The sequence below is a fragment of the Eriocheir sinensis genome, chromosome 2 (genome assembly GCF_024679095.1).
Source record: "Eriocheir sinensis breed Jianghai 21 chromosome 2, ASM2467909v1, whole genome shotgun sequence".
NCBI lineage: Eukaryota > Metazoa > Arthropoda > Malacostraca > Decapoda > Varunidae > Eriocheir > Eriocheir sinensis.
The window spans coordinates 18,119,470-18,141,946 of record NC_066510.1 but is presented as its reverse complement, the minus strand read 5'-3'; the positions used below and the strand labels follow the sequence as shown (position 1 = coordinate 18,141,946).

At 46.4% G+C, this 22,477-nt stretch overlaps 4 protein-coding genes across 5 annotated transcripts in view; all 4 read left to right on the top strand.

Moving 5' to 3' along the window:
• Positions 1–8,540, top strand: part of LOC127000623 (cuticle protein AM1199-like) — a 91,848-nt gene extending 83,308 nt beyond the window's left edge. The window contains exons 1-3 of one of the 2 annotated variants that reach the window (XM_050864562.1): positions 4,570–4,603; positions 6,278–6,540; positions 8,087–8,540. In XM_050864562.1, coding sequence (XP_050720519.1) covers positions 4,595–4,603; positions 6,278–6,540; positions 8,087–8,258 — 444 coding nt within the window. In that variant the 5' untranslated portion in view covers positions 4,570–4,594 and the 3' untranslated portion in view covers positions 8,259–8,540. Of the gene's footprint in view, positions 1–4,569; positions 4,604–6,277; positions 6,541–8,086 lie in introns of those variants that run through there. The other variant, XM_050864568.1, reaches the window with a different exon arrangement.
• Positions 8,541–11,456: 2,916 nt separating this feature from the next.
• Positions 11,457–13,904, top strand: LOC127000597 (cuticle protein AM1199-like). Its single transcript, XM_050864517.1, has 3 exons — positions 11,457–11,971; positions 12,311–12,606; positions 13,219–13,904. Exons 1-3 carry the CDS (start codon positions 11,963–11,965, stop codon positions 13,409–13,411), a joined length of 498 nt encoding a protein of 165 aa, XP_050720474.1. The 5' UTR covers positions 11,457–11,962; the 3' UTR covers positions 13,412–13,904.
• Positions 13,905–17,603: 3,699 nt separating this feature from the next.
• LOC127000676 (cuticle protein AM1159-like) lies at positions 17,604–18,615 on the top strand. The gene is made up of 3 exons (XM_050864657.1): positions 17,604–17,752; positions 17,989–18,194; positions 18,325–18,615. The coding sequence occupies exons 1-3, from the start codon at positions 17,744–17,746 to the stop codon at positions 18,491–18,493; spliced, it is 384 nt and encodes a 127-aa protein (XP_050720614.1). The 5' UTR covers positions 17,604–17,743; the 3' UTR covers positions 18,494–18,615.
• Positions 18,616–21,687: 3,072 nt separating this feature from the next.
• The window catches only part of LOC127000664 (cuticle protein AM1159-like), a 1,069-nt gene continuing 279 nt past the window's right edge, over positions 21,688–22,477 (top strand). The window contains exons 1-2 of the mRNA XM_050864651.1: positions 21,688–21,853; positions 22,164–22,369. Of these exons, the coding sequence (XP_050720608.1) occupies positions 21,845–21,853; positions 22,164–22,369 (215 nt within the window). The 5' untranslated portion in view covers positions 21,688–21,844. The remainder of the gene's footprint in view (positions 21,854–22,163; positions 22,370–22,477) is intronic.

Genomic DNA, 22,477 nt, shown 5'->3' with positions numbered 1-22,477 from the left:
CGTCCACTCACCACCTGTATGCACCTCTCCCTTCCAGCCATTTAAACAGGTAACCCTTATGTCCCTCTCTATACACTGGAAGGTACGAGAAAGGAGTGAAGGGAAGGGAGAGGAGGAGGAGAAAAAAAAAAACAAGGCGGAGAAGGATTATTATAAGGGTCCGCAAAGGTGATGAGAGAACGTGACGACAGAAAAAAAAAAAAAAACATAGAAGAGGATGGGAGCAAGGTTACCCGATGATAGGACTTGAGTGATGGATGATGAAGGAAAGTGGCGTGAAGGAGCGTTGGTCTGGAACACATATACAATAAATATCAAAAGAGGGGCGAAGGGTGAAGGATAGGAGACAAGAAGGATAGGAATAGAAGTAAGAGGAGGAAGTAGAGGGAAGTATGGTGAAAGAAGGAGCGGAGATGAGGAGGCTGGGTAACTGAATGAGGGGGAGAGTGAACTTATAGATGCAATAAGACATTAAACGGAAACGATATAGAAAACGAGGTATGGGAAGATGATGATAGATATGTATATGAGAAACGAGAAGTGAGACACGGAAAGGAAAGAGAGATAGGAAAAGTGGAAGAAGGGAGAGAAAGTTAGAAAAATAGACAGAATTTATAGATAGAAATTGAAGGAGGGAGAGAAAGTTAGAATAGACAGAATTTATAGATAGAAATTGAAGGAGGGAGAGAAAGTTAGAAGAATAGACAGAATTTATAGATAGAAATTGAAGGAGGGAGAGAAAGTTAGAATAGACAGAATTTATAGATAGAAATTGAAGGAGGGAGAGAAAGTTAGAATAGACAGAATTTATAGATAGAAATTGAAGGAGGGAGAGAAAGTTAGAATAGACAGAATTTATAGATAGAAATTAAGAAGTGTGAGTGAATGAGTGAAAACGAGAGATACAAGAAGAGAAACTTAAGTAAACCAATGAGTTGAGTGAATGCGAGTGAGTGAGTGAAAGAGTGAGTAAAATAAGAGATGCATAAGGAGACGTTTATCTTTCCTCACGCCTCGTCCTTCCTTATTCACCGCCCCTCTCACCCATCCCTCCCTCCCTCCTCTCCTCCCTCCCTCCTCGCTCTCCCTGTTCCACTCACTGCCGTCTAGAAATCCTCAAAAACGGCATCTAAAAGTCAGGGTCCCGTCCTCTACCGAAAATTTTATCTTCATTACTTCCTTTCTCTTTCCTTCCCTCCCTTCCTCCCTCTCTCTCCCTCCCTCCCTCCCGTCACCACCCCTCGCCCACACGTCCATTCCTTCCTCCTCCCTCTCGTCCATCTCTCTCCCGGCACCAGCAACTTAATTTATGCTCCTTGATTTACGAGCATCTTTTCTTTGCGTCCTTCCGTCTCCCTTCCTCCCTCCCTCTCTCGATGAATGTAGTACCTCATTTTTTACCTGTCTGTTTATTATATTCATTCTTTACCCCGCAGGTTCATGGCTACCGGGGCTTGGAGGGTATTAGAAAAAGGAGGATGAAGAAGGGAGGATATTGGAGTAAAAGAGAGGATGAAGGAGATAGATGCAAAGTGACGAAAGCGAATGGAAGGGAAAAGAGACAAGAGACGAGGAGTTTGATGCATGGGATGTGGAAAAGAGGGAAAGAAAGTAGTGGGAGAAGTTTGGTGAGTATAGTACGGAGGAATTGAAAAAAATGGGGAGGATGTATAGAAGAGATTAAAAGGGGCTGGAAAGGAAGGAACGGGTGGAAGCTAAAAAGAGGAGTGGAGTGTGCTGGATTAAGTTTGAAAAGTAGGATCCTGAAAAAAATAAAGTAATACGGAGAAAATAGAGAAAAGATGAAGCAAGGAGTGAGAGAAGAAGGCGATGAGATACGAAATACAGTCTTGAAGGAATGAAGAAATAGGGGAGAACGAAGGGAAGAAAAAACAAGACTGAAAAAGGGTTAAGGTGTGAAAGTAGAAGGTGAAAAAGAAGAATAGGAAAGAAGAAGCAAAACTGAAAGAGGGTTAAGAAGTTGGAGTATACAGAAGGTGATGATGGGATACAGTACTAACAATCCCAAAGAAATTAAGGATTGTGAGAGAGGTGCAGCGATGACACAAGGATGGAGGGGGATTAATGGTGGGATTGGAGGGGAGTGCAGGTGTTGTTTGGCGTGCCTGGGGATGCACGTGAGGGCTGAAGGGTGGAGAGCCGGCGCGTGACCAGCCCACCGCAGCGAGGCGAGAACGAAGTGGAAAAAAACACGTAGATTGAAGGATAATCAAAGAGAGAATCAAATAGCATGAAAAGAGGAGGTAATAGGAGGTGGTAGAAAAGATGGTGAAGGAGGTGGTGGTGGAGGAAGAGGAAGAGGACGAAGAAGAAGAAGAAGAAGAAAAAGAAAAAGAAGAAGAAGAAGAAAAAGAAGAAGAAAAAGAAGAAGAAAAAAGAAAAAGAAGAAGAAGAAGAAGAAGAAGAAGAAGAAGACGAAAAACAAAGAGAAGGAAGAAGATAAGGAGGAGGAAGAGGAAGAAGACAAGTAGGATTATAAGACGGACGAAGAGGACGAAGAGGAGGACGAGGACGAGGAGGACGAGGAGGACGAGGACAAGGGTTGGGTTGGGGGTTGACGAGAAAGACGAGGTAAGAAAAAAATAAGTATAAAATAATATTAATGATGACAATTGATAATGATAATGAAAAAAAAAATAATAATAATAAATGACAACGATGACAATGACAAAGACGATGACAATAACGCACGTGAGTAGGAAGCGGAACAAGAAAATATGGAGACGTGTCTAAATGTCTTCCTCCTCTCCCAAACCAGACAAAAAAAAAAAAAAAGAGAGAGAGAGAGATGTACCGAGCCCCTAAAAGTACCAATTTTGTGGGTCCATCAGTGTGAACCCTGTGTGTGTGTGTGTGTGTGTGTGTGTGTGTGTGTGTGTGTGTGTGTGTGTGTGTAATGCACCTACTTGTACCGTCCTGGACAGAGCAACAATATTATGCGTCCCGGGTCTGAAAGCCTTGAGTTTCCACCCGTGCCTTATTAGCCTAGAACACTGCAAGACCCGGGGCATGAGACACAACCCCCCACTGATATCTGGTACCCATTCACTGCTGGCTATTCATTGCTGAGTGGACAGGGACATTAGTGTAAGGAAACTGACCATCTGTCTCCACTCTGCCTGGGAATCGAACCTGAGACCTCTAGATTGTTAGGTGGCTCAAGCGTTAGGGGGGAGGAAGGTGTGCAGGAGAATGAAGGTGTGTGATTAATGGTGAATGGATTGACGGGCTTAAAGATTATAGGCGGGGTGCAGGCGTGTAAGAGTACTTGAGGAGCTGAGTATGTGATTGTGTGAGTGTGGCGATGAATAGGCCTGAAGATCTATGTAAATGAAAGGGAAAGTGTATGAGTGGGCAGAGGGTGTGTATGCGTGTGCGGGCAATTAAATTACGTAGAAAGGTGTGTGTGGGATGTGTCAGGGAGGGAAAGGTGCCGAAAGGAGGCTGTGAGTGTGTGTGTGTGGGGGGGGGGGGGGAGGGAGGGGCGAGTTTTTCTGAAGGGGACGAGTATGCACATATGTTTGGGAGGAGTGGGAGGGGTGTGAGGGATGGGGTGTAGAGAAAGGGAGGGAGAGAGAGGAGGGGGGGGAGGGAAGGGAAGAAAGAAGGACGTCGTGAGGAGGTGTAGAAAAAAGGGAGAGTGATGTGGAAGGGGTGTGGAGGGAAAGAGGAAGAGAGGGAAGAAGGACGTGGTTAAGGCGAGGAAAAAAAGTGAGTGGTGTGGAAGAGGTGCCTTATGGGAGGAAAGAAATGTTATAGTGAGTACAGAGAGTGGTATAAAGGTTCTTGGAGGTGTGGAGGTGTTCTGGGACACCCTATAGGAAGGGAACAATATCATACTCCTGTTGGTACGTTTGAGGCACTGGGTTTTGTGGCAGACGATGAAGAGGGAAGCATGACTGCCTCTCCCTCGCTTCACTAATTTATTAAGAAGCCCAAGGACGGCGAAGATTTAAGGAGAGAAGAAAGCCTTTCCCCAAAAAACTGGATTTACGCTCAGTACGCAACACAAAGAAATTAGTTTTATTTTTCATTCACACGCACAAAAACCAGATATTCTCCAATAAGAAAATTTTCAAACTTATTTCAAAGAATATGCGTCCGATTGATTTTAAAAAGTTTATTCGAGATGGTGATCCGGGTGATTAAAAAGTGGACAAGCCCCTTACACGGGAGATTAAAACCAGAATCCATTGTTATCGCAGCCAAACATCCATTATCTTCATCATCACGACTTGACATTAAGGATGCTGCCGCTAGTGCCGAGCCGCCCCGTCCAGGCAAGACAGCACACCTTTACGATCACTCCCATAAGGACGAGAGGAAAGCCACCCAGTCCCACCCTGACCCGCCCTCGCCCAGGTGAAGCATCAGGGACAAAGTTACCTGGATGGCTGGCCGGCGGGTCACGCTCAGACAGTCCCTCCAGCATCCGCCCCGACCCTGACTGACCCCACCCGTCTCACACGAAGAATCTGGAGGAGAGCAACACTATATGACCTCGGACGGGCGTATATATACCTCCAGCCGACACCCTCAGCCATCGTCCCCAGCCGCCCCTCAAGCTGACAACATGAAGCTCGTGAGTACTGCAGGTCATGTGTGGCGCCGAGTTGTGTTGCGATGTGTTTCACTGTGCCGCGCTGTGTTGTACTGTGCATGTGAGAGTGTGTGTGTGTGTGTGTGTGTGTGTGTGTGTGTGTGAGAGAGAGAGAGGTAGAAAATTAGACAGATAGACTGATCGGCGAATATACTAGATAGATAAAGAAGGAAAGAGAATATGAGGGTAATTTTAACATCCTCGTTTGTGAATAATTGTAATGGCGAAGAGGTATTAATGAATGCCATGCGAAAGGAGGTTCATTGGTGGAAAAAATAGAAAAAATAAAAAATAACTAACGCGAATAACGGTAATGTTGATAATAATAATAATAATAATAATAATAATAATAATAATAATAATAATAATAATAATAATAATAATAATAATAATAATAATAATAATAATAACGAGAAAACAAAAAGGAAGTATTAGTGTGGGTAGCCTCGTCACACTTTGGGTCAGGAGAGGGAGAAGCCATTTGGCCATTTTGACAATGCACTCAGCTTAATTTCCATCACCGCTGTTATTCAATTTGTCTATCTATTTCAATTTCTATAGCAGCAGCAGTAGCCTAGAACTCGACACACACACACACACACACACACACACACACACACACACACACACACACACACACACACACACACACACACGCCTTCCCGACTGGCCTATTGTTCTTGTTTTATGCTCTTTACAAACACAAACAAATTCTCTCACGAATGTGCAACTTCTTGTATCTGTGGGAGGAAGAGCAGGGAAAAGAGGACGAGGAGGAAACTTGCGTGAGAATAAGAAAGAAAGAGGGACAAGAAAGAGCAGAGGCCTGTAGGAGGCAAGAGCTGACCCTTGACCCCCCGCTTGACCCTATCTAACCCCACCTAATATCGCTGTAATGAATTTATCTAGTCTTTTTTTAATCTATTTTTAATGTGACAATTCACCCACTCATCACCTCGTTTATTCTCATCCCCCACCCAATATATTAAACCAATTTTGCCTATGTCCCTGTTGATCCTGAATGAAAAATCTGAAAGTTTAAAACTTACCCCTCGTTCTTTGTTCTACTTCTCTAAACCAAAAAAACCTTATGTTTGTCTCCTTCTTATTTTCCATCCACATCCATTTATAAACCCTCATCTCCACTCCACGCCTTTCCCCTCTAGAGAATGCAAAGTTTGTTTGTTTGTTTTCTTTCCAGTTTCTCAGTTTCTCAACCCTCAATCATCTGAGTCATCCTCCTCTGCACCGATTCTAACATTTTGATATCCATTCTATAGTAGGGTGACCAGAACTGAACCGCATAGTCAAGATGAGGTCTAACTACAGACCTCATGTTACAGAAAGGCTGATGGCTTGAAAGGAGGCCGCTGTTTGAGACCCTGTTTGTGTGGGAGAATATTGCTAACTGTATCATGTAAGGATCGACGAGGAGAAGGAGGAGGAGGAGGAGGAGGAGGAGGAGAGAAAAGTAGGTGGAAGAAGAGGACCGTGAGAAAGAAGAGAAAAAATATGTGAAAAAAAAACAAGAAAAGGAAAAGTAGACCTACACACACACACACACACACACACACACACACACACACACACACACAACGATTTCCATGCCACCTCTTTCTCTCTTAACCTAACCCGACGCTTTCTGTCTCTCCTCAGGTGCTCCTCCTCTGCCTGGCCGCCGCCGCCTCTGCCGCCCCCCAGTTCGGCTTCTTCCAAAACACTCGCTTCCCAACCCGCCCGCGAACGGCCATCACCCCGAGGCCGCTCACCTACCGCCCCATCGCCATCCTTCGGGACGAGCGCGAGAACTACGGTGATGGAAACTTCCGCTACGACTTCGAGACCGAGAACGGCATCAGAATGAACGCTGTCGGCACCCCGGGTTCCCGCGGCCAGAGCAACATCCAGGGCTCCTACAGGTAATCATCTTGCTCCTGTATGATACTGTCACATTTCCTTCCCTTATCTGCCTCACCCGTCCTCCTCCCCTTGATGGCACACCCTTTTAATACCACGAACAATAGGCGTCCTGGGGATCTCGGCGCCTCCCTCTATATATCTTGTCACTTGGCTTCCTGTATCTATCCTTCTCCCTCCCACTGCGTCTCCTCCTTCCTCCTTCGCCGGTACGGTTAATAGTTACATAAAGAGATTTTCACTTGGCTTGCCCTTACTTTCTCTGTACCCTATTTTCTTCCCGACTTTATTCATCGCCCCTCTTCCTCTACTCCTTCCTCTTTCCCTTCATCTTCCTCCCTCCCCCTTCACCCATACGATTAAGTTGCGTAAATGGGTTTCCAAGTAGACGGTCCTTCCTCTAGCCCTTATTTTCCCTCTACCTTTTTATCGTCATAACTTCACTGTTTCCCTCTTTCTCTCCTCCTTCATCTTTCTCTATTTCATCGCCTCCCTCCCTTTCACGCATACGGTTAAGAGTTTAATAATGGTGCGTCCAGTTAGCTCATTTTTCCCCTCTGCTTGTTTTGTTTTTCCTTTTTCTAACTTTACTCATCTCCCTCTTCCTCTCCTCGATCCTCCTTCTTTCCGTTCTCCGTCTTCCTCCCTCCCCTTACACCCATCGGTTAATAGTTGCATAAAGGTGTCTCCAGGTTGTAGGTCCTTCCCTTAATTTCCTTCAGTTCCTCTAACACCCCCACCTTTTTCCCATCACGAACAATAACTTATAGAGAACAAAAGGTATTCCGAGGTAACAGATGAATACAAGACAATCTGTGAGGAAACTGAAGTGTCTCCAAATAACAGCTTCTTTCTGTATCTCTCCTTAACCCTTTGCCTCTCTTCCTCCTCCTCTTTCCCTTCCCCTCCCTAAGAAACGATAGACAGTAGTATGATAGTGTCGTCAGATGAAAGAGGGAGACAGAATGATGATCTGCGAGGGAAAGTGAAATGTCTCCAGGTTAGCCGTGTAAGAGCTCCTCCTCCATCCTCCTCCTCCTGATCAGCTTTTTCAATAATTGTTTTGCCATTGAGGAGCGAACAGTGAGCTGCGGATTTGTGACTCTTATTTCAGTACCACACCTCTTCTTATCTAATTTTTTTTACAGTAAACGAGGCAGCTAAAGGGCCAAAAATAAAAACGCAAAAAATCCCGCACAAAGAGCACTTAGTCTGCTTCCCCTTCTAAGCTGACATACTTGCTGTTCCGGGGTTTTATTACTGTTTCTCTATCGTTTGAATGCCTTTATCTTGCCTTTAAGGGTACGGGAAAAAAATGAAGGGCAAAAATAGATACAAAAAAAGCCCACACTAATGAGTCCTACGTAGTCTGTTTTCTCTTCTAAGGTGATTTACTTGCTGCCCTGGGGTTTTATTGCTCTTTATTTATCATCAAAATGTCTATATCTTGCCTATAACATGTGAATCCTACTTGGAGCTGCAGTGCCCTTGTTCGTGTTCAACCCAAACCTTCCATGCCCTCACCTGTCCCTTTCCCTCCCCCCACAGCTACCCCCTCCCTGAAGGCGGCTTCGCTGAGGTCCGCTATGTTGCCGACGAGAACGGTTTCCGCGCCGAGTCCCCGCTCATCCCCACGCCCCACCCGCTCCCCGCCCACGCCATCGAGCAGATCCGCTTTGCCGAGGAGCAGCGCCGTAGAGGCTTCACCTTCAACAAATAGAATGAGCGGCCACCCACTGAGCAACTGTCACCTGTCCGTCACGCCTGAGCACTCGCCACACCTGGAAATTTCACGTTTTTTTTTTAATTACTCTTATTTTTCATGATAGTCCAGCGTGAGTGCGGGCATGAGTGCTTGAGGCTGACACTTCGAGTTACCATCGCTTGCTTCTGTTACTCATTTTCTTTATCTGTGGGAAAGACATAACATTTTAATTACACGGAGGAACATGAGATGGATTCATTTGTTCATGCTTGTATTACGATAAAGGTATGTTCGATATTGCTTGAATATTTTTTTACCATATATTTCAGTGCACTGGGAAAACTAGAAAGAGTAAAAACGAATGAATTTGCACTTAAAAGAGAAACTGGTCGCTGAAATTGATAAAAGAAAAATACTATTGAAGGCAAACAAAGAGACAAGCACCCATTTTTTTCTTCCTCTAAATGATGGTAGATAGGCATAAAGCGAGACGTGGGCTGACGGTAGGGCATACAAAAGTTAAAGAAAAAATAGGTCAACTCAACCACAATGAACATGCCAAACAAGTCCCTGGATCAATATACAATAGAGAAAATCCACATCTATGAGATCTACCTAAGGATGTGATGAAACAACTCCACAAGAAAGACAGATGTAAAACGGTGTGAAGAAGGAAAGAGCGGAAGATTAGGAGCACAGCAGGGAGGTTGATCTCGGGTTACAAGGGGAATGTTAGAGGAAGGAAAGAACGAAAACGGGGCACTTCTTCACACTGCTCTTCTCACGACCATCTGGAGGGCCTGCGCTTCTCTGAATGAAATGACGGACTTCTAAAGGAAATCTGCGGCGGACTCAAACGGGAGAGCAGCAATGGGACTAAATGATCTGATGCAATATTAAAGAAAAATAAACAGTCATATAATAGCGGCATAAAAGCAGTAACTTACACATACAGTTCGTCAACGAGCAAGTATAAAAATTCTTCTTCTTCCCCACCTCCTCCTCCCTCTTCTTCAGCCCTAGTCTTTCCCTCTTCCTCCCTTCACATCTCTGATCCAATCCTTCCTCTTTCTCTTTCTCTCTACCACCAACACTCCTCTTCTTCACCACCTCCTCTTTCCTCCTCTTCAGCACTACCCTTCACCTCTTCCATCGCCTCTTCCTTCCTCCTCTTCCTTCCTCTTCTTTACTACCCTGTTCTTCTTTCCTTCGCCTTTTCTATTCTCTCCTTCCTCCTCTTCGCCACTACCAGCATTTTTCTTCTTCACCCCCTCCTCCTTCTTCCCTCTTCTTCACTGCCTCCCTGTCCCACAAGTTAAAAATTCACCAATGATGTATGAGAAACAACGTCCTCGTGAGAAAATGATATATGATTTCAATAATATAAGAGTCAAGACAATATATACGTGAGAGAGAGAGAGAGAGAGAGAGAGAGAGAATAATAATAATACGGTCACTGCTTCGGTTAGGCGCCCCACAGAGAGTACCAAAAGAGCCATCCGTCATACTAAGGGACAGGGGAGACAGGTGGAAGGGATGCCAGAGGACGCGTTATATAATTTAAGTGTAATACATGGCCCGACCCACAACGAAGAGAAAGACATAACTCATGCAAATTATTGGCTATAGACCAGAGAGTAAGAGAAGCTTGAGGGGTGAACAGGGTGAAGAGGGCAAGAGAAAGGCAAGGACGACGTGAGGGAAGAAGAGGAGGAGGAGGAGGATGTGGAGAATGAGGAGGAAAAAAAATCACAAAACAAAGGAAGTGACTGGCAGACGGGAGGGAAATTGGAGGAGGAGGCAGAAGGGAAATAAGGAGAGGAATGAGGAACGTGAAGAGGCAGAGAGAAGGAAATGATTGAGGTACTTATAGCTTGACTGTGGAGGATGATTGGGAGGTAAAGGAATGGCGGAGGGAAGAAAGTGAGAGGGAGGAAGAGAGGGAGGGATGGAGGGAAGGAAGAAGGTCATAAAGTGAATGGTGGGTGTGATGTTCCTGTTATTGTTGTTCTTCTTTCTTTCTTTCTTTCTTTCTTTCTTTCTGCTCTAAGACAGGCAATCAATAGATGTGAATAGACAGTCATACAAAGCCATGGGTAAGTGTAGATGTAGTCGTTTCGCTAATCACGTAATTTTGCGACGAGGAAGTGAATGGAGTCTAATATCGCCCTTTCGAACTGCTCCCCTGATTCTCTCTCTCTCTCTCTCTCTCTCTCTCTCTCTCTCTCTCTCTCTCTCTCTCTCTCTCTCTCTCTCTCTCTCTCTCTCTCTCTCTCTCTCTCTCTCTCTCTCTCACACACACACACACACACACACACACACACAAGAAATCAAGTAATCTGTATAATTTTCGAATTTTATCATATTTATAACTTAATTTTTACACTAACGAGTAGTCCTAAATGAAGCAATTTGTATAATTTTCAAATCACATATATCATAATACCTGTGATCTGAATGAAATTAGTTTAAAATATCTGAAAATGAATATTCACCGAGTTCATCAATGCTGTCAAACATTTTAATAAACCTGGAAGGAGTGGCTGGTGTTGTATTGTACTTCCCGGCTGTTCATAAGATAACAGTCACTCTTGCCACTGAGATTAGTATTCATAACAATATTTAGTGTTCAACAAAACAAAGAGCACACAGCTTTGTTATAAGTTTTGGAAATATATTTCTTGAGAAGTACATAGTATACTGGACCAGTTTTATCCTGAGTTCCCAGAAGACTACAGTGTCGTAAAACCGAATTTCTAGGGACGTGCCCCTCCACCCTACCTGCCGTCTCTAAAACCTGAGTAGGACTGGCTGTGGAACCTATATTGGTCCTGATTCCCAGCAAGCCTGGCTACAAGATATTCTGCAAGTCTCCCACGAAGCTCAACCACTCCCTGACCTTGGGCGTTCTCCAATAAACTCCTTTGCAGGTTGGAGGGTTTCACGTTTGAGGGTATCCCATAATACCAATCAAGTCATAGTCAGCAGGCAATGCTCAACAAACGAAAGATCTAGAGTTTAACGTGGATATGTTCATTACACTCTCACTGAGACATTTCGATGAAGTGTCATTTATTTCAAAGTCAAATGCCTACCCTAAGCAGGAGGCTAACAAAGGACTCCTGACTCGAGGACAATAAAAAGGTAACAGGAGTCTGAAACCAAACTAGTAGAAAGCTAACAGAATATGATAGGATTTCACGGTAACCTCAATGAAAGTTTAGGAAGCTAACACAAGACTTAGAGAAACTAAACAGAGGCAAATAGGAAGCTAACAGGAGGATCAGGTAGTTACACAAGCCTCAGCATTCCACGGCAAGTTTCCTTCACTCTCAGCTTTCCTTTCCTTGTGTCAGCGGATGCGAACAATTGAGCTTTTCCTCGCGTGAGCCTGTCCTCTCTCACACACCCCGCCACACCTCCACGGCCTGCCTCCCTCTGCCCCTCTTCCCGCCGACCTCAGCCGCCAACATACCCACGCCCTCTCACCCCACACTCCCGCGTGTCTCTCGGATTCCTGCGCCTTCCGCAACACCCTGGCGCCCCTTCAGAGCGCTCATTCTCTCTGGGAACATCCGTAATACTGAGTGTTAAAGATAAGGGGTCGCTGGCCGTGACTGCATGGGAACTGTGGGCTCATCCTCGAGGGGGAAAGGCTGTGTATATAAGACAACGGCGCCCCTACCTCTCAGTCTCTCCAGCAGCCTCTTAGCGCCGAAATGAAGCTCGTGAGTACAGAAAAATACAACTGTGTGGTGACTGTGAATATCGAATCCCTGTTGGGGTGTTGTTGACAAAAAAAAGATCGATATTCTCTAATCCCAAACGGGACCGCTTTCACTTTTCTCATTCCGGAGCTGAACAAACAAATGGTGCATTTGCGTTGAGGAAAATTTGCAGGAAAACCCTTGTTACAAACAAAATATTTGAAAGTTAGAAAGGGAAAGTGTAATGTTCCATAAGTGGAAGCAGCGACATATTAACAGCGTCCCTCTTCCTCCTTCTCTTCCTCTCCTTTTTTCCCTTGCTTCCCTTCCTTCTCCTGCCCCTTCCCCTGCCGTTGCCAGGTGGTCCTCCTCGCCGCCGTGGCCGTGGTGGTGGGTAGGCCCCAGCGCAGCCAGCCACGACAGAGTTACAGCAGGGGCCGCCAGCTGACTCAGCCCGCGCAGCAGGGCGTTCAGCAGGCCCAGGCCTTCCCCTCCTCGGACCCGAACTACCGCCCCATCGCCATCCTCAGCGACAACAGGCAGGACTACGGCGACGGGAACTTCAACTACGACTTCGAGACCGAGAACGGCATCGGGGTGAACGCCGTGGGCACCCCGGGCTCGCGGGGACAGAGCAACATCCAAGGCTTTTACAGGTAAACATACGCTGTTTTATTCAGACGCGTGAATTGCAGGCGTGGTGCCTTAATTAATATTGTGAACTGATGATGTTTGCTGAAACTAAGTGAGCTGTAGAGAGAGCACTACGGTGGCGTTTATTTTGAAATGTAATACTGAGGGGTGACAAAAGGGAGAGGGGCTTAGTGGTGAAAGGTGGCGAGCGTCAAGGGAGGCTGCTGCAGCACTCATCCTCCCGGCTGCTGCCACGACTGCATCATTCACTGCTGTTTCGGAAGTATTATTTGTTCTCTTGTAATTTCATCTCATTGCGTTAAAGTGAAAGCAAATAATTTGTTATGCCTCCAAGAGCACTGGGAATCTTATCAAGGACATAGAATGTGTGTGTGTGTGTGTGTGTGTGTGTGTGTGTGTGTGTGTGTACGCATTTTAACTGCCTGTATGCCTTTCTATTCTAAGTAGCTTCGGTTGAGGACTAATCATGGCTGTTGATAATGAGGATAATGATAATGATATTGCCTTTCTGTTCCGTGCAGCTTTAGTGACCTAATAATGCCTTGATAATGATGGTAATGATAAAGCTAATGATGATGATAAAGATGATGATGATTATTTCCCATCCCGTCCAGGTTCCCCCTCCCTGACGGCACCATGGTGGAAGTGACCTACGTGGCTGACGAGGAGGGTTTCCGCGCCCAGTCCCCGTTCATCCCCACGCCGCCCCCGATGCCGCAACACTCCCTCGACCAGATCCGCATCGGCGAGGAGCAGCGCGCCCAGGGCATCACCTTTGACCAGCAGGGCTTCAGGCTCACCCGCTAACTGACCACAGACCCGAGCAAGGCTACACACTGGACTCCGCCACGGACTCCCTACATCACTCTCGCTGCTCCTCCCGCCCACTAGTGTTAAGATTTTGCATACGATGAAAAACAAAAAAAAGTTACTAGCTGTGCATACAAGAAAAAGTGAACCGTTTGATAGTTACAAAGGCACAGCGATCGACGGATATTCGCACTGTTGTTTCATGAACTATCTCACGAAAAAAAAAAAAGGGGAGAAGTATAATCAGTCATAAAATAAAATAGATTCTCAACAAAACTCCAAGGATTTTATATAAAAGAGTATGGTACCTTCAGCAATCACTTTCCCCTCAAAACAGAAATTCGACCATGATAATCTGTAGAGAGATAGTGAAAAAAAAAACGTGAAAAAAAAACGTAAAAAATTATGATCATAGGCCGTGTGTGTGTGTGTGTGTGTGTGGGTCAGGATGGTCATGATAGTTAATAATAAAAAAATGGCAATAAAATCCTTTCAGCTATTATTATTTTTCTTCTTTTGCATAACTTTTTTTTTTCACTCATCCTTCTTATTCATCATTTTACTCTTCTTCCTCTTCTTACTATTATTATTATCATTTATTATTATTATTATTATCATTCCTCTTTTCTTCTCCCTAGTGTCCATGAAGATGATGTTTTAAAAGGTCGTTGAAGAATAGTTGTTTTTTTCAAATTGACACGCTTCCATTTTTCCCTAATCATTGCTTCCTTGTCTCCTTGCTTGCATTTTAACCTTATGCTTATTTGACTTCCTACTCGTTTTGTTTGCTCTTCTTACTTTCCCTTTGCTTCCTGCTGGTTCTTCTTTACTATTCTTTTTCTTATTTGCTCGCATTCACTCTTGCTTCTTCTCATTTATCTTTCTTGTCTTCTTCTCTACTTGTTCTTGTGTGCTTCTCCTTGCTCACTTCTTGTTCTTCCTTTTCGTCTCCTTTTCACACCGTCTTTTCACTGCAACATGTCACGCCTATGTCAGTGTTGCCACCATACTAACGTCCCACTCACATAATCCTACACGCCATCTCCTTCTTCACTTTCACCCAGTTCATGCTCTCCCTCACTTTCGCTCTCACGCCCTTCACCCCACTCGCCGCCTGTATACTCAGCTTCTACCCATCCTCAGCTCTTTCTCAGCATCGTAACTAAACTCTCTTCTTCTTCAGTTTCACCCAGTTCATGTTCTCCCTCACTTTCGCTCTCACGCCCTACACCCCACTCGCCGCCTGTACTCATCTTCTACCCATCCTCAGCTCTTTCTCAGCATCATAACTAACCTCTCTTCTTCTTCTTCACTTTCACCCAGTTCATGCTCTCCCTCACTTTCGCTCTCACTCCTTCACCCCACTCGCCGCCTGTACTCATCCTCTACCCATCCTCAGCTCTTTCTCAGCATCATAACTAACCCCTCTTCTTCTTCATCCGCCGCCTGTACTCATCCTCTATACCCATCCTCTGCTCTTTCTCAGCATCATAACTAACCCCTCTTCTTCTTCAGCTCCCACTCCTCTGTTTTAAGCTATCTCATCACTCCCCTACTCCCTCTTTGCCTTTTGTGCCACCCTTTCTATTCTTATTATCACCCATCTTGTACTTTTTTTTTTTTTTTGGCCTCCCGTCGCCCTTTCGTTCTCTTGTCATGCGCCATTACAACCTCATCCCGCGTTTTTATCAGCTAGTTTTGGTTATCCCGTCGCCCTCTCACTCTCTCGTCATCCCACCTACTACCCTCACTCTCCTTTCTAGTCTTCCCTCTCCTCTTCCTACTCATCACGCACCCAGTCCCTCTTCTTCCCTTTCACTGTCCATCCTCCCACCTTAAGCCCCTTTCCCAGCCCTCCCATTCTCTTTCCATCCTCTGCTTCTCTCTAACGTCCCTCCGGCTCTGTTCGCTCCCTCCTCATCTTCAGTAACTCTCGTCAGATTTCTCACTACCCTCTCCCTCTCTCTTTACCCTTTTAGCACTCCTTTTTTTCCATTATTAGACTTTTTAACATCATGCTAATCCTTTATCTCCCCCCTCACCGCCTTCAAGCCCTCGCACTACCCTCTCCCTCTCTCTTTACACTTTCAGCACTCCTTTTTTTCCATTTTTAGATTTTTAACATCATCCTAATCCTTTATCTCCACCCTCACCGCCTTCAAGCCCTCTCACCACTCTCCCTTTCCTCTCACGACCTTCCTTCCCTTTCCTCGCCCCCTCCTCCGAAGCGGCCGAGTCGGTGCCGTTTGGTGATTACATTCACTTCGGTGGGAGCAGGACACACACGGTTTGCTCTGACCACCAGGCGTCCTTGGGCTAAGCTACATTTATACTGGGTCTTTCTCTCTCTCTTTCTCTTTCTGTCTGTCTGTCTGTCTGTCTGTCTATTCGTGTATGTATTTTGTATTTACGAAATAGATGCACCTCAAGGGCACATGCATAAAAAAAAAAGCCCGCTAAGTGTTGCTCCCAAAGCAAAAAGTAAAAGTAGTCGAAACGAAAATCAGATTCAGTTAGTGAGGTGTTTTGATACTCCCCTCTTAAAAGCCTTAAATTTGCAGGCAGGAGGAAGTACGAACAAAAGAATGGCTGATCAAAAGTTTACCAGTGAAATAGATAAAGGAATGAATATCCTTGTCAACTCTTGCAGAAACGATTTGGACAGCACAGGAATAAGCTGGAGTAGAAAGATGTGTGCAGCGGGGCCACGGGAAGGGGAGGGGGATTAGATATGTCGTTAGCAATTTTCAGTAAAAGGAAGGAAGCTCATTAGACGAAAAGCCTTTGACTCTGCTCTGTCCCAAAGGAGTGTATCTGTAGAACCCCCACACACGAGATGCATACCACATACAGAGACCGACGAGGCCATTGTATAGGGTTAGCAACTGCTCGGGGAAAAAGTGTTGTATGTATAATATATTCCTCTCTCTCTCTCTCTCTCTCTCTCTCTCTCTCTCTCTCTCTCTCTCTCTCTCTCTCTCTCTCTCTCTCTCTCTGACTCTCTCTCTCTCTCTCTCTCTCTCTCTCTCTCTCTCTCTCTCTCGCTCACCCACTCTCTCTCTCTCTCTCTCTCTCTCTCTCTCTCTCTCTCTCTCTCTCTCTCTCTCTCTCTCTCTCTCTCTCTCTCTCTCTCAGTTCTATTTCCTCCTCCTCCTCCTCCTCCTCTCCATTTCCACTGGGATTGTACCACCCACCCACGCGTACATCTCCCCTAAACAGGTCTCCTCGGAGGGGTGCCCGCTGTGACAACACCTCCTGCCACGCCAAGGCCACCACACAAGCCTTAGTAGTTTCATAATGTAGTGATTCTATATATATATACAACTAACGAGCGCGTGTCCCTTGGTTTGGACGCGGGTTTGTAATTACGAGAAAAAGGACATTCCATTTTCCTTAATAATTAATATGCATGCCTTTAGAACCAATTTGTATGCGTGTGCTTACCGCAGTGTCTCCGAGGAAGAACACGATGTTCCCCTTAATAATAATTCAACAAGTTTTTAGTAACTGCAATTAAACTCGGAAATTACACGAGGAAAACTTTTTCATTCCTCATTTTTTTTCTTTTCCTTTAAAAAAAAAGGAGAAAAACACACTTTAAAACATGCACCACAGGATGAAAGAAGAGAAAATCTGACGGTTGCATCCACGAAAGTAAAAAAATAATAAAGTGTGAATAAACAAACCGTCAAACCTACAAGCAGAAAAAAACACGAAGAAGTAGGTATAGAAAGATAACACAAAAGGGTTACACATATCATAATTTGTTGTGCTCTTTTCCATGTCCAGGAGATTAAAGCATCATCATTCATTCTAGCGATGATCCTTGTGCCTCAAAGACGAGACCGCTAGCCAGGGGGCCCCGCCCCGCATCGGTAAAATATAAAGCGACAAACATTCAGATCGACATCACAAAAGAGCAAAACAGTCCGGCTTCACGCTGGCCACGCCGGCTGGCCTTACCAACGGTCCTGTGAATTTCCTCTTGTCAAACATTCCTTCGCTCCTCTCAACCATCCTCTTCCTGTCCTCATGCATTCCTCCGCTCTACCCATACGCCCACCAAGCCTGTCCTTCTTCTAAGAGGCTCTCATCCCGCCCCCATTGTTTTTAATCAATGATATGCAAGCCTGTCTCCGCCGCACCATAGCAATAACTTTCCCTTCCCACCGGGTATACCAGTGTTGCCCCCTCCCCCCTGTCCCACAGCACCTCACCTCGCCCGCACCTTCTCCATTTCAAGGCCAAGCCGTAGCTCAGCTGGGTATATAAGAGCCACGCTCCCGACAACCAGACATCGTACCAGACGCATCACCACAAACCACAGACATGAAGTTCGTAAGTACTCCTCCTCCTAGGCCACACACGACCCTGGAAACTACAATCATTTTGGAAAACTTAAGACGTAACTTTCTTTTGAATCTGAAACTCTGCTACATTCAGGCAAGAGCAGCCCTGCGAGGATTCGTCTACACCCCCTACACACGCCATCCCTCCCCCACAGGTGTTCCTCGCCGTGACCGCCGCCCCTCAGTTCTTTACTCGCACACATGCACTCCCCCCCTCCCCCACAGGTGCTCCTCGCCTGCCTGGCCGCCGTGGCCGCCGCCGCCCCCCAGTTCGACGCCTCCCGCCCAATCGTCCTCGTCCTCCGTGACGACCGTCAGGATAATGGTGACGGAAACTTCAACTTCGCCTTCGAGGCTGACAACGGCATCTACGAGGAGAGGAGCGGCAGCATCGGCTCGCTGGGTCAGAGCAACATGCAGGGCTCCTACAGGTGGGTTATGTTTGGCCTTGGAGGGCCAGACCAACGTGCACAACACCGCCGGTGGCCGCGTCAGCAGCGCTGGGCACCATCGCCACCACGACCAACTGACTCGCTGACTTGTACACTGTTCCCTTTGCAGGTTCCCCCTCCCTGACGGCACCTTCGCTGAAGTTCGCTACGTCGCTGATGAGAACGGCTTCCGCCCTGAGTCCCCACTGCTGCCCACGCCCCACCCCATGCCCGCCCACGCCCTGGAGCAAATCCGTATCGCTGAGGAGCAGCGCGCCAGGGGCATCACCTTCGAATAGAGACATAATATAGCTATCTCACACATACACCCAATGCTATGTATTGATATTTTTTGTTAATTGTTCATCGTCGAGAATGAGTGAAATAAGTGTGAAATAAATAAAGCGTGATTAAAAGAAAAGTCTTCTTGCCCCTCGTATCCCAGCTGCCCCGGAGGCGAAACATCTTCCCCATTGAGCCCTTGACTCCTTCACCCTCTTAAGGTCATCAGTACATCATACAAAATGCATTATATATCTCCTCGTACATCACCAAAACATTAAAAAGCTATGAGGAAATTTCAAGCTACATTTTTTTTATAGATAATGAAACTAGTTTTATTCAAATTTCAAGTGTTCACATAACTGGTCAGTATGTTGTGGCGGGCACAAAACCAGAGAAATGCCCCACAATGGAGGCAAGGGTGGGTGGGAGGGACTAGTCTTGATTTTACTGGATGGAGAAGAAAGGAAAGCGATGAGACAAACGTGAAGGTAAAACAATTTTAGAATACAACCGTACGACACCGACGGAGATAGAGGAAGAACTAACGTGATAGTGAAGTTATGGAAGATGAAGCATTATGTCTCTAGTCAATCTTTGATCATTGTGACACTGGAATAATGCGTGACTACATCGTCCAGGCCGCCACGTCGACCTACCCATGAGTGCAAAAACATGTGATCGTTCGCTGACTGACCATCGAACTCCAGACAGACAAGTGCCAGACGGACGGCCAACAGCGTTAGCCCCTTCCCCATTGCACACCATGGAGAGGTGATGAATGAGTCAGTAAAGAATAAGGATTTATATTCAAAACTATAGATACACCAAACGTCGCACTGAATTATCTCTTATTAAGTCACATTTAAAAAACTATTTCAATGGTGACAACACTGAACACCTCAAAAAGTCACATCCAAAGTTATATATAAGTAAGATGTGGCACTGAATCCCTTCTCACTAAAATCGCGGGACACATCGAGGAGACCAGCCTAGCAGTTTGACCTTGATCTAATGTTTCCACCACCATCACCACCACCACCACCATTACACCACCACCACCACCACCAACAACAACAACAACAACAACACCACCACCACCACCACCACCATCACCACCTCTTCCGCAGAGACACCAGCAACAGTTAGCTCCATACCATTAGCAAGGCCCCTCCAGCCCCTCGTCCTGCGGCCTTGACCACCGCCCGGATTGATGGTTGTTGTGCAGGCTGTAATAGGTATGCACACACACACACACACACACACACACACACACACACACACACACACACACAGCCTCACCCTCCTTTGTCTCCGCTAATTCGGCTTCACGATTCACTACATTCAAGGTTCGTGTGGTGGAGGCGAGTGAACGGCCGTATTTTTTAACGTATCCAAGGAGTACATCGCCCATAGGCTGCTCTCTCGCTGCAGCAAAACAACGAAAAGGGACAAAGAGGTCGTCACGATGCTCATAAATCAGAAAGGTAGAAAAAAAAAAGAGACAGGTAGACAGGCTGAGTGGGCCGGGAGGAGCAAACCATCACGAAAAGGGCAACGGAGGCATTTATAAGGCTTACTAAGGGCTTTTTTTTTTGGTTGATGTTGTGGTTAAAGTCAAAGGAGAGAGTGAAATATGGCAAAGGGAGGTCCAACAAGAGTGAACGGAGGAGGAGGAGGAGGGAGTGAATGGATGGAGAAGGCGGAGTGAGAGCTGGATTAGGGAAGGTGTTGGAAAGTGCACGGTGGATTAAGATAGCGTAAGGGTTGTATTTCTCATCTAACTCGCCTTTAAGTCACCCTTATTAGTGTCAGAGAGGTGGAGGGGTGGGTGGAGAGGTGAAGGTTGGCGTGTTTTGGGTGTTGGGTGGAGGTGGGGGAGGTCTTGCATTACCTAACCCAGTCGCCCGGGCCGGTGGTCCCCAAATAAACAGTAAAGACACTACAAAAGCCATTTCTGTGTTCCTATTTGTATGCACTTAATCATTTGCCACGCGTAACTATAGCGTACGCCCCCAAACTAACCTTTTCCGTAACCGTTTCACTCATTTCAAGAGACCTATCAGCATGAACTCCCTGAATGCGATACAACGATAGAGTAATGATGTACGTAATCAGCATACATTTATAATCGCTCCATACCACCAGCATTAACCAGAGGAAAATGTACTAAAAAGGTGACATGCAGGGCCTATATCCAAGTCCGCCTTTGCCTGTGTACTAGAGAGGTTGAGTAACAGGACAGAGTGAATGGTCTCAGGTTTGCCGCCTCGAGTCTCATCTTAAGCTGGGTTCTTCTCTGACCTATTAGCGGGCCACAGCAGACTACTCACTGGGCCCCAATTCCCTCGCCAATAGATACATGAACACCAGACGGCGGGACACAGACAGTTCTGAGTGCGATCAACATGCTCGCGTATGGGCAATGTAGAAAATTACAATGCATGGCTGCAAAAAATAAGATTGAAAAGCAGTATATTAAAAGATGAGGAGTTAAGAAGCGCCCTCCTCCAGTTATAGAGGTGTCTTTTTTAGGGTTTCCAGTAAGACTGACTGAAAATCATCTCCACATCCTTGAGTCTACTAAAGCCTTGACTGGAAGGATGGAAGACACTGGGTAGAGTGGACCACCTTGGGAAGGAGTAGAACAGCAAGAAAGTGGAAATGAACCTCGTGAGTACTGCACGCCATGTGAACCCGGGGCTGTGAGGGATGCAGCACCTTGAACCTGTCCAGGATGTGTCTTGCAGGGTGATAAATATAGTTTGGTATAGTTGGGCTTACATTTACGCACACTGTGAATGACACACAGACAAATGTGTGCATTTAAAGACACCTTGGCAGAGTAATGTACGTGAAAACAAGAATGAACAGATAGGACGGAAAAAAACGAGATAAGGAAAGCGGCGGAGATGGTTTTGTATATAACCCGCTTGTTGGACTGGTCACTGTAGAAGGTCGACAGCATCCTCTTCTCCCTTCCCTCTCCCTTTCTCCCTCTCCTCCACTCCCCCTCCCTTGTAACGCTCACGCTCAGCCCCTAAATAACAAACTATCTCATGTAAGCGTTCCAGAGGCTGAGGGCCTAAACCCACATGATTAGCATAGAACAAAGTATTTCACTACATTAATAGTCCTTTAGCACAAGGCCAAGAGGACATATGTGCTACATATACGGCAGTTACTTATACAGGATTATATGGAAACCAGGGTCGTAACTCCGCCCCTACAACGGAGACCCGCCCCTGATGACAACCTTCCTTCCACCTTCCCTTCCCTTGCCCGCCGCGGGCCGGTCGACGGGGGATATATAAGAGCGGCGCTGCGGCAGCCTTCCATCGTCCCCGGCGCATCCACACACCGCAGACATGAAATTCGTGAGTACTCTTCTTGGCCCTTCGTCCCTGTTCGTCGTGTTTCCTCACTCCTGCAGTAATATTGCTTTTTTTCTGACTACGATCTCTAGTTTTCTCAGAGACACGTCTTTTTCTCTCTAATGAATAAGTGCCTCAGCCCTTGCTTGCTTGCTTAGGAACCTCTGTCTTAACCCTCACTGCTCTTGCCAATATTGTTCTTTTAATGACATACACCCACTTCCTCCCTCCCACCGGTGGCCACCCTGGCCGCCGTGGCCGCCGCCGCCCCCTAGTTCCTTACCCGCACACACTCACACCCTCCCCCCAACAGGTGCTCCTCGCCTGCCTGGCCGCCGTGGCCGCCGCCGCCCCCCAGTTCGACGCCTCCCTCCCAGTCGTCCTCGTCCTCCGTGACGACCGTCAGGACAACGGTGACGGAAACTTCAACTTTGCCTTCGAGGCTGACAACGGCATCTACGAGGAGAGGAGCGGCAGCATCGGCTCGCTGGGCCAGAGCAACATGCAGGGCTCCTACAGGTGGGTTATGTTTGGCACCCCGCCCTTGAGGGCCTGAACAACGAGCGTGTCACCGCCGGTGGCCGCGTCAGCAGCGCTGGGCACCACCGCCACAACGACCAACTGACT

What these genes read in the sequence shown, in the direction of transcription:
- LOC127000597 (XM_050864517.1), top strand. An exon ending in AACATCCAAGGCTTTTACAG is followed by an intron (nt 12,607 to 13,218) that starts GTAAACATACGC and finishes CATCCCGTCCAG; the next exon opens with GTTCCCCCTCCCTGACGGCA.
- LOC127000676 (XM_050864657.1), top strand. An exon ending in AACATGCAGGGCTCCTACAG is followed by an intron (nt 18,195 to 18,324) that starts GTGGGTTATGTT and finishes TTCCCTTTGCAG; the next exon opens with GTTCCCCCTCCCTGACGGCA.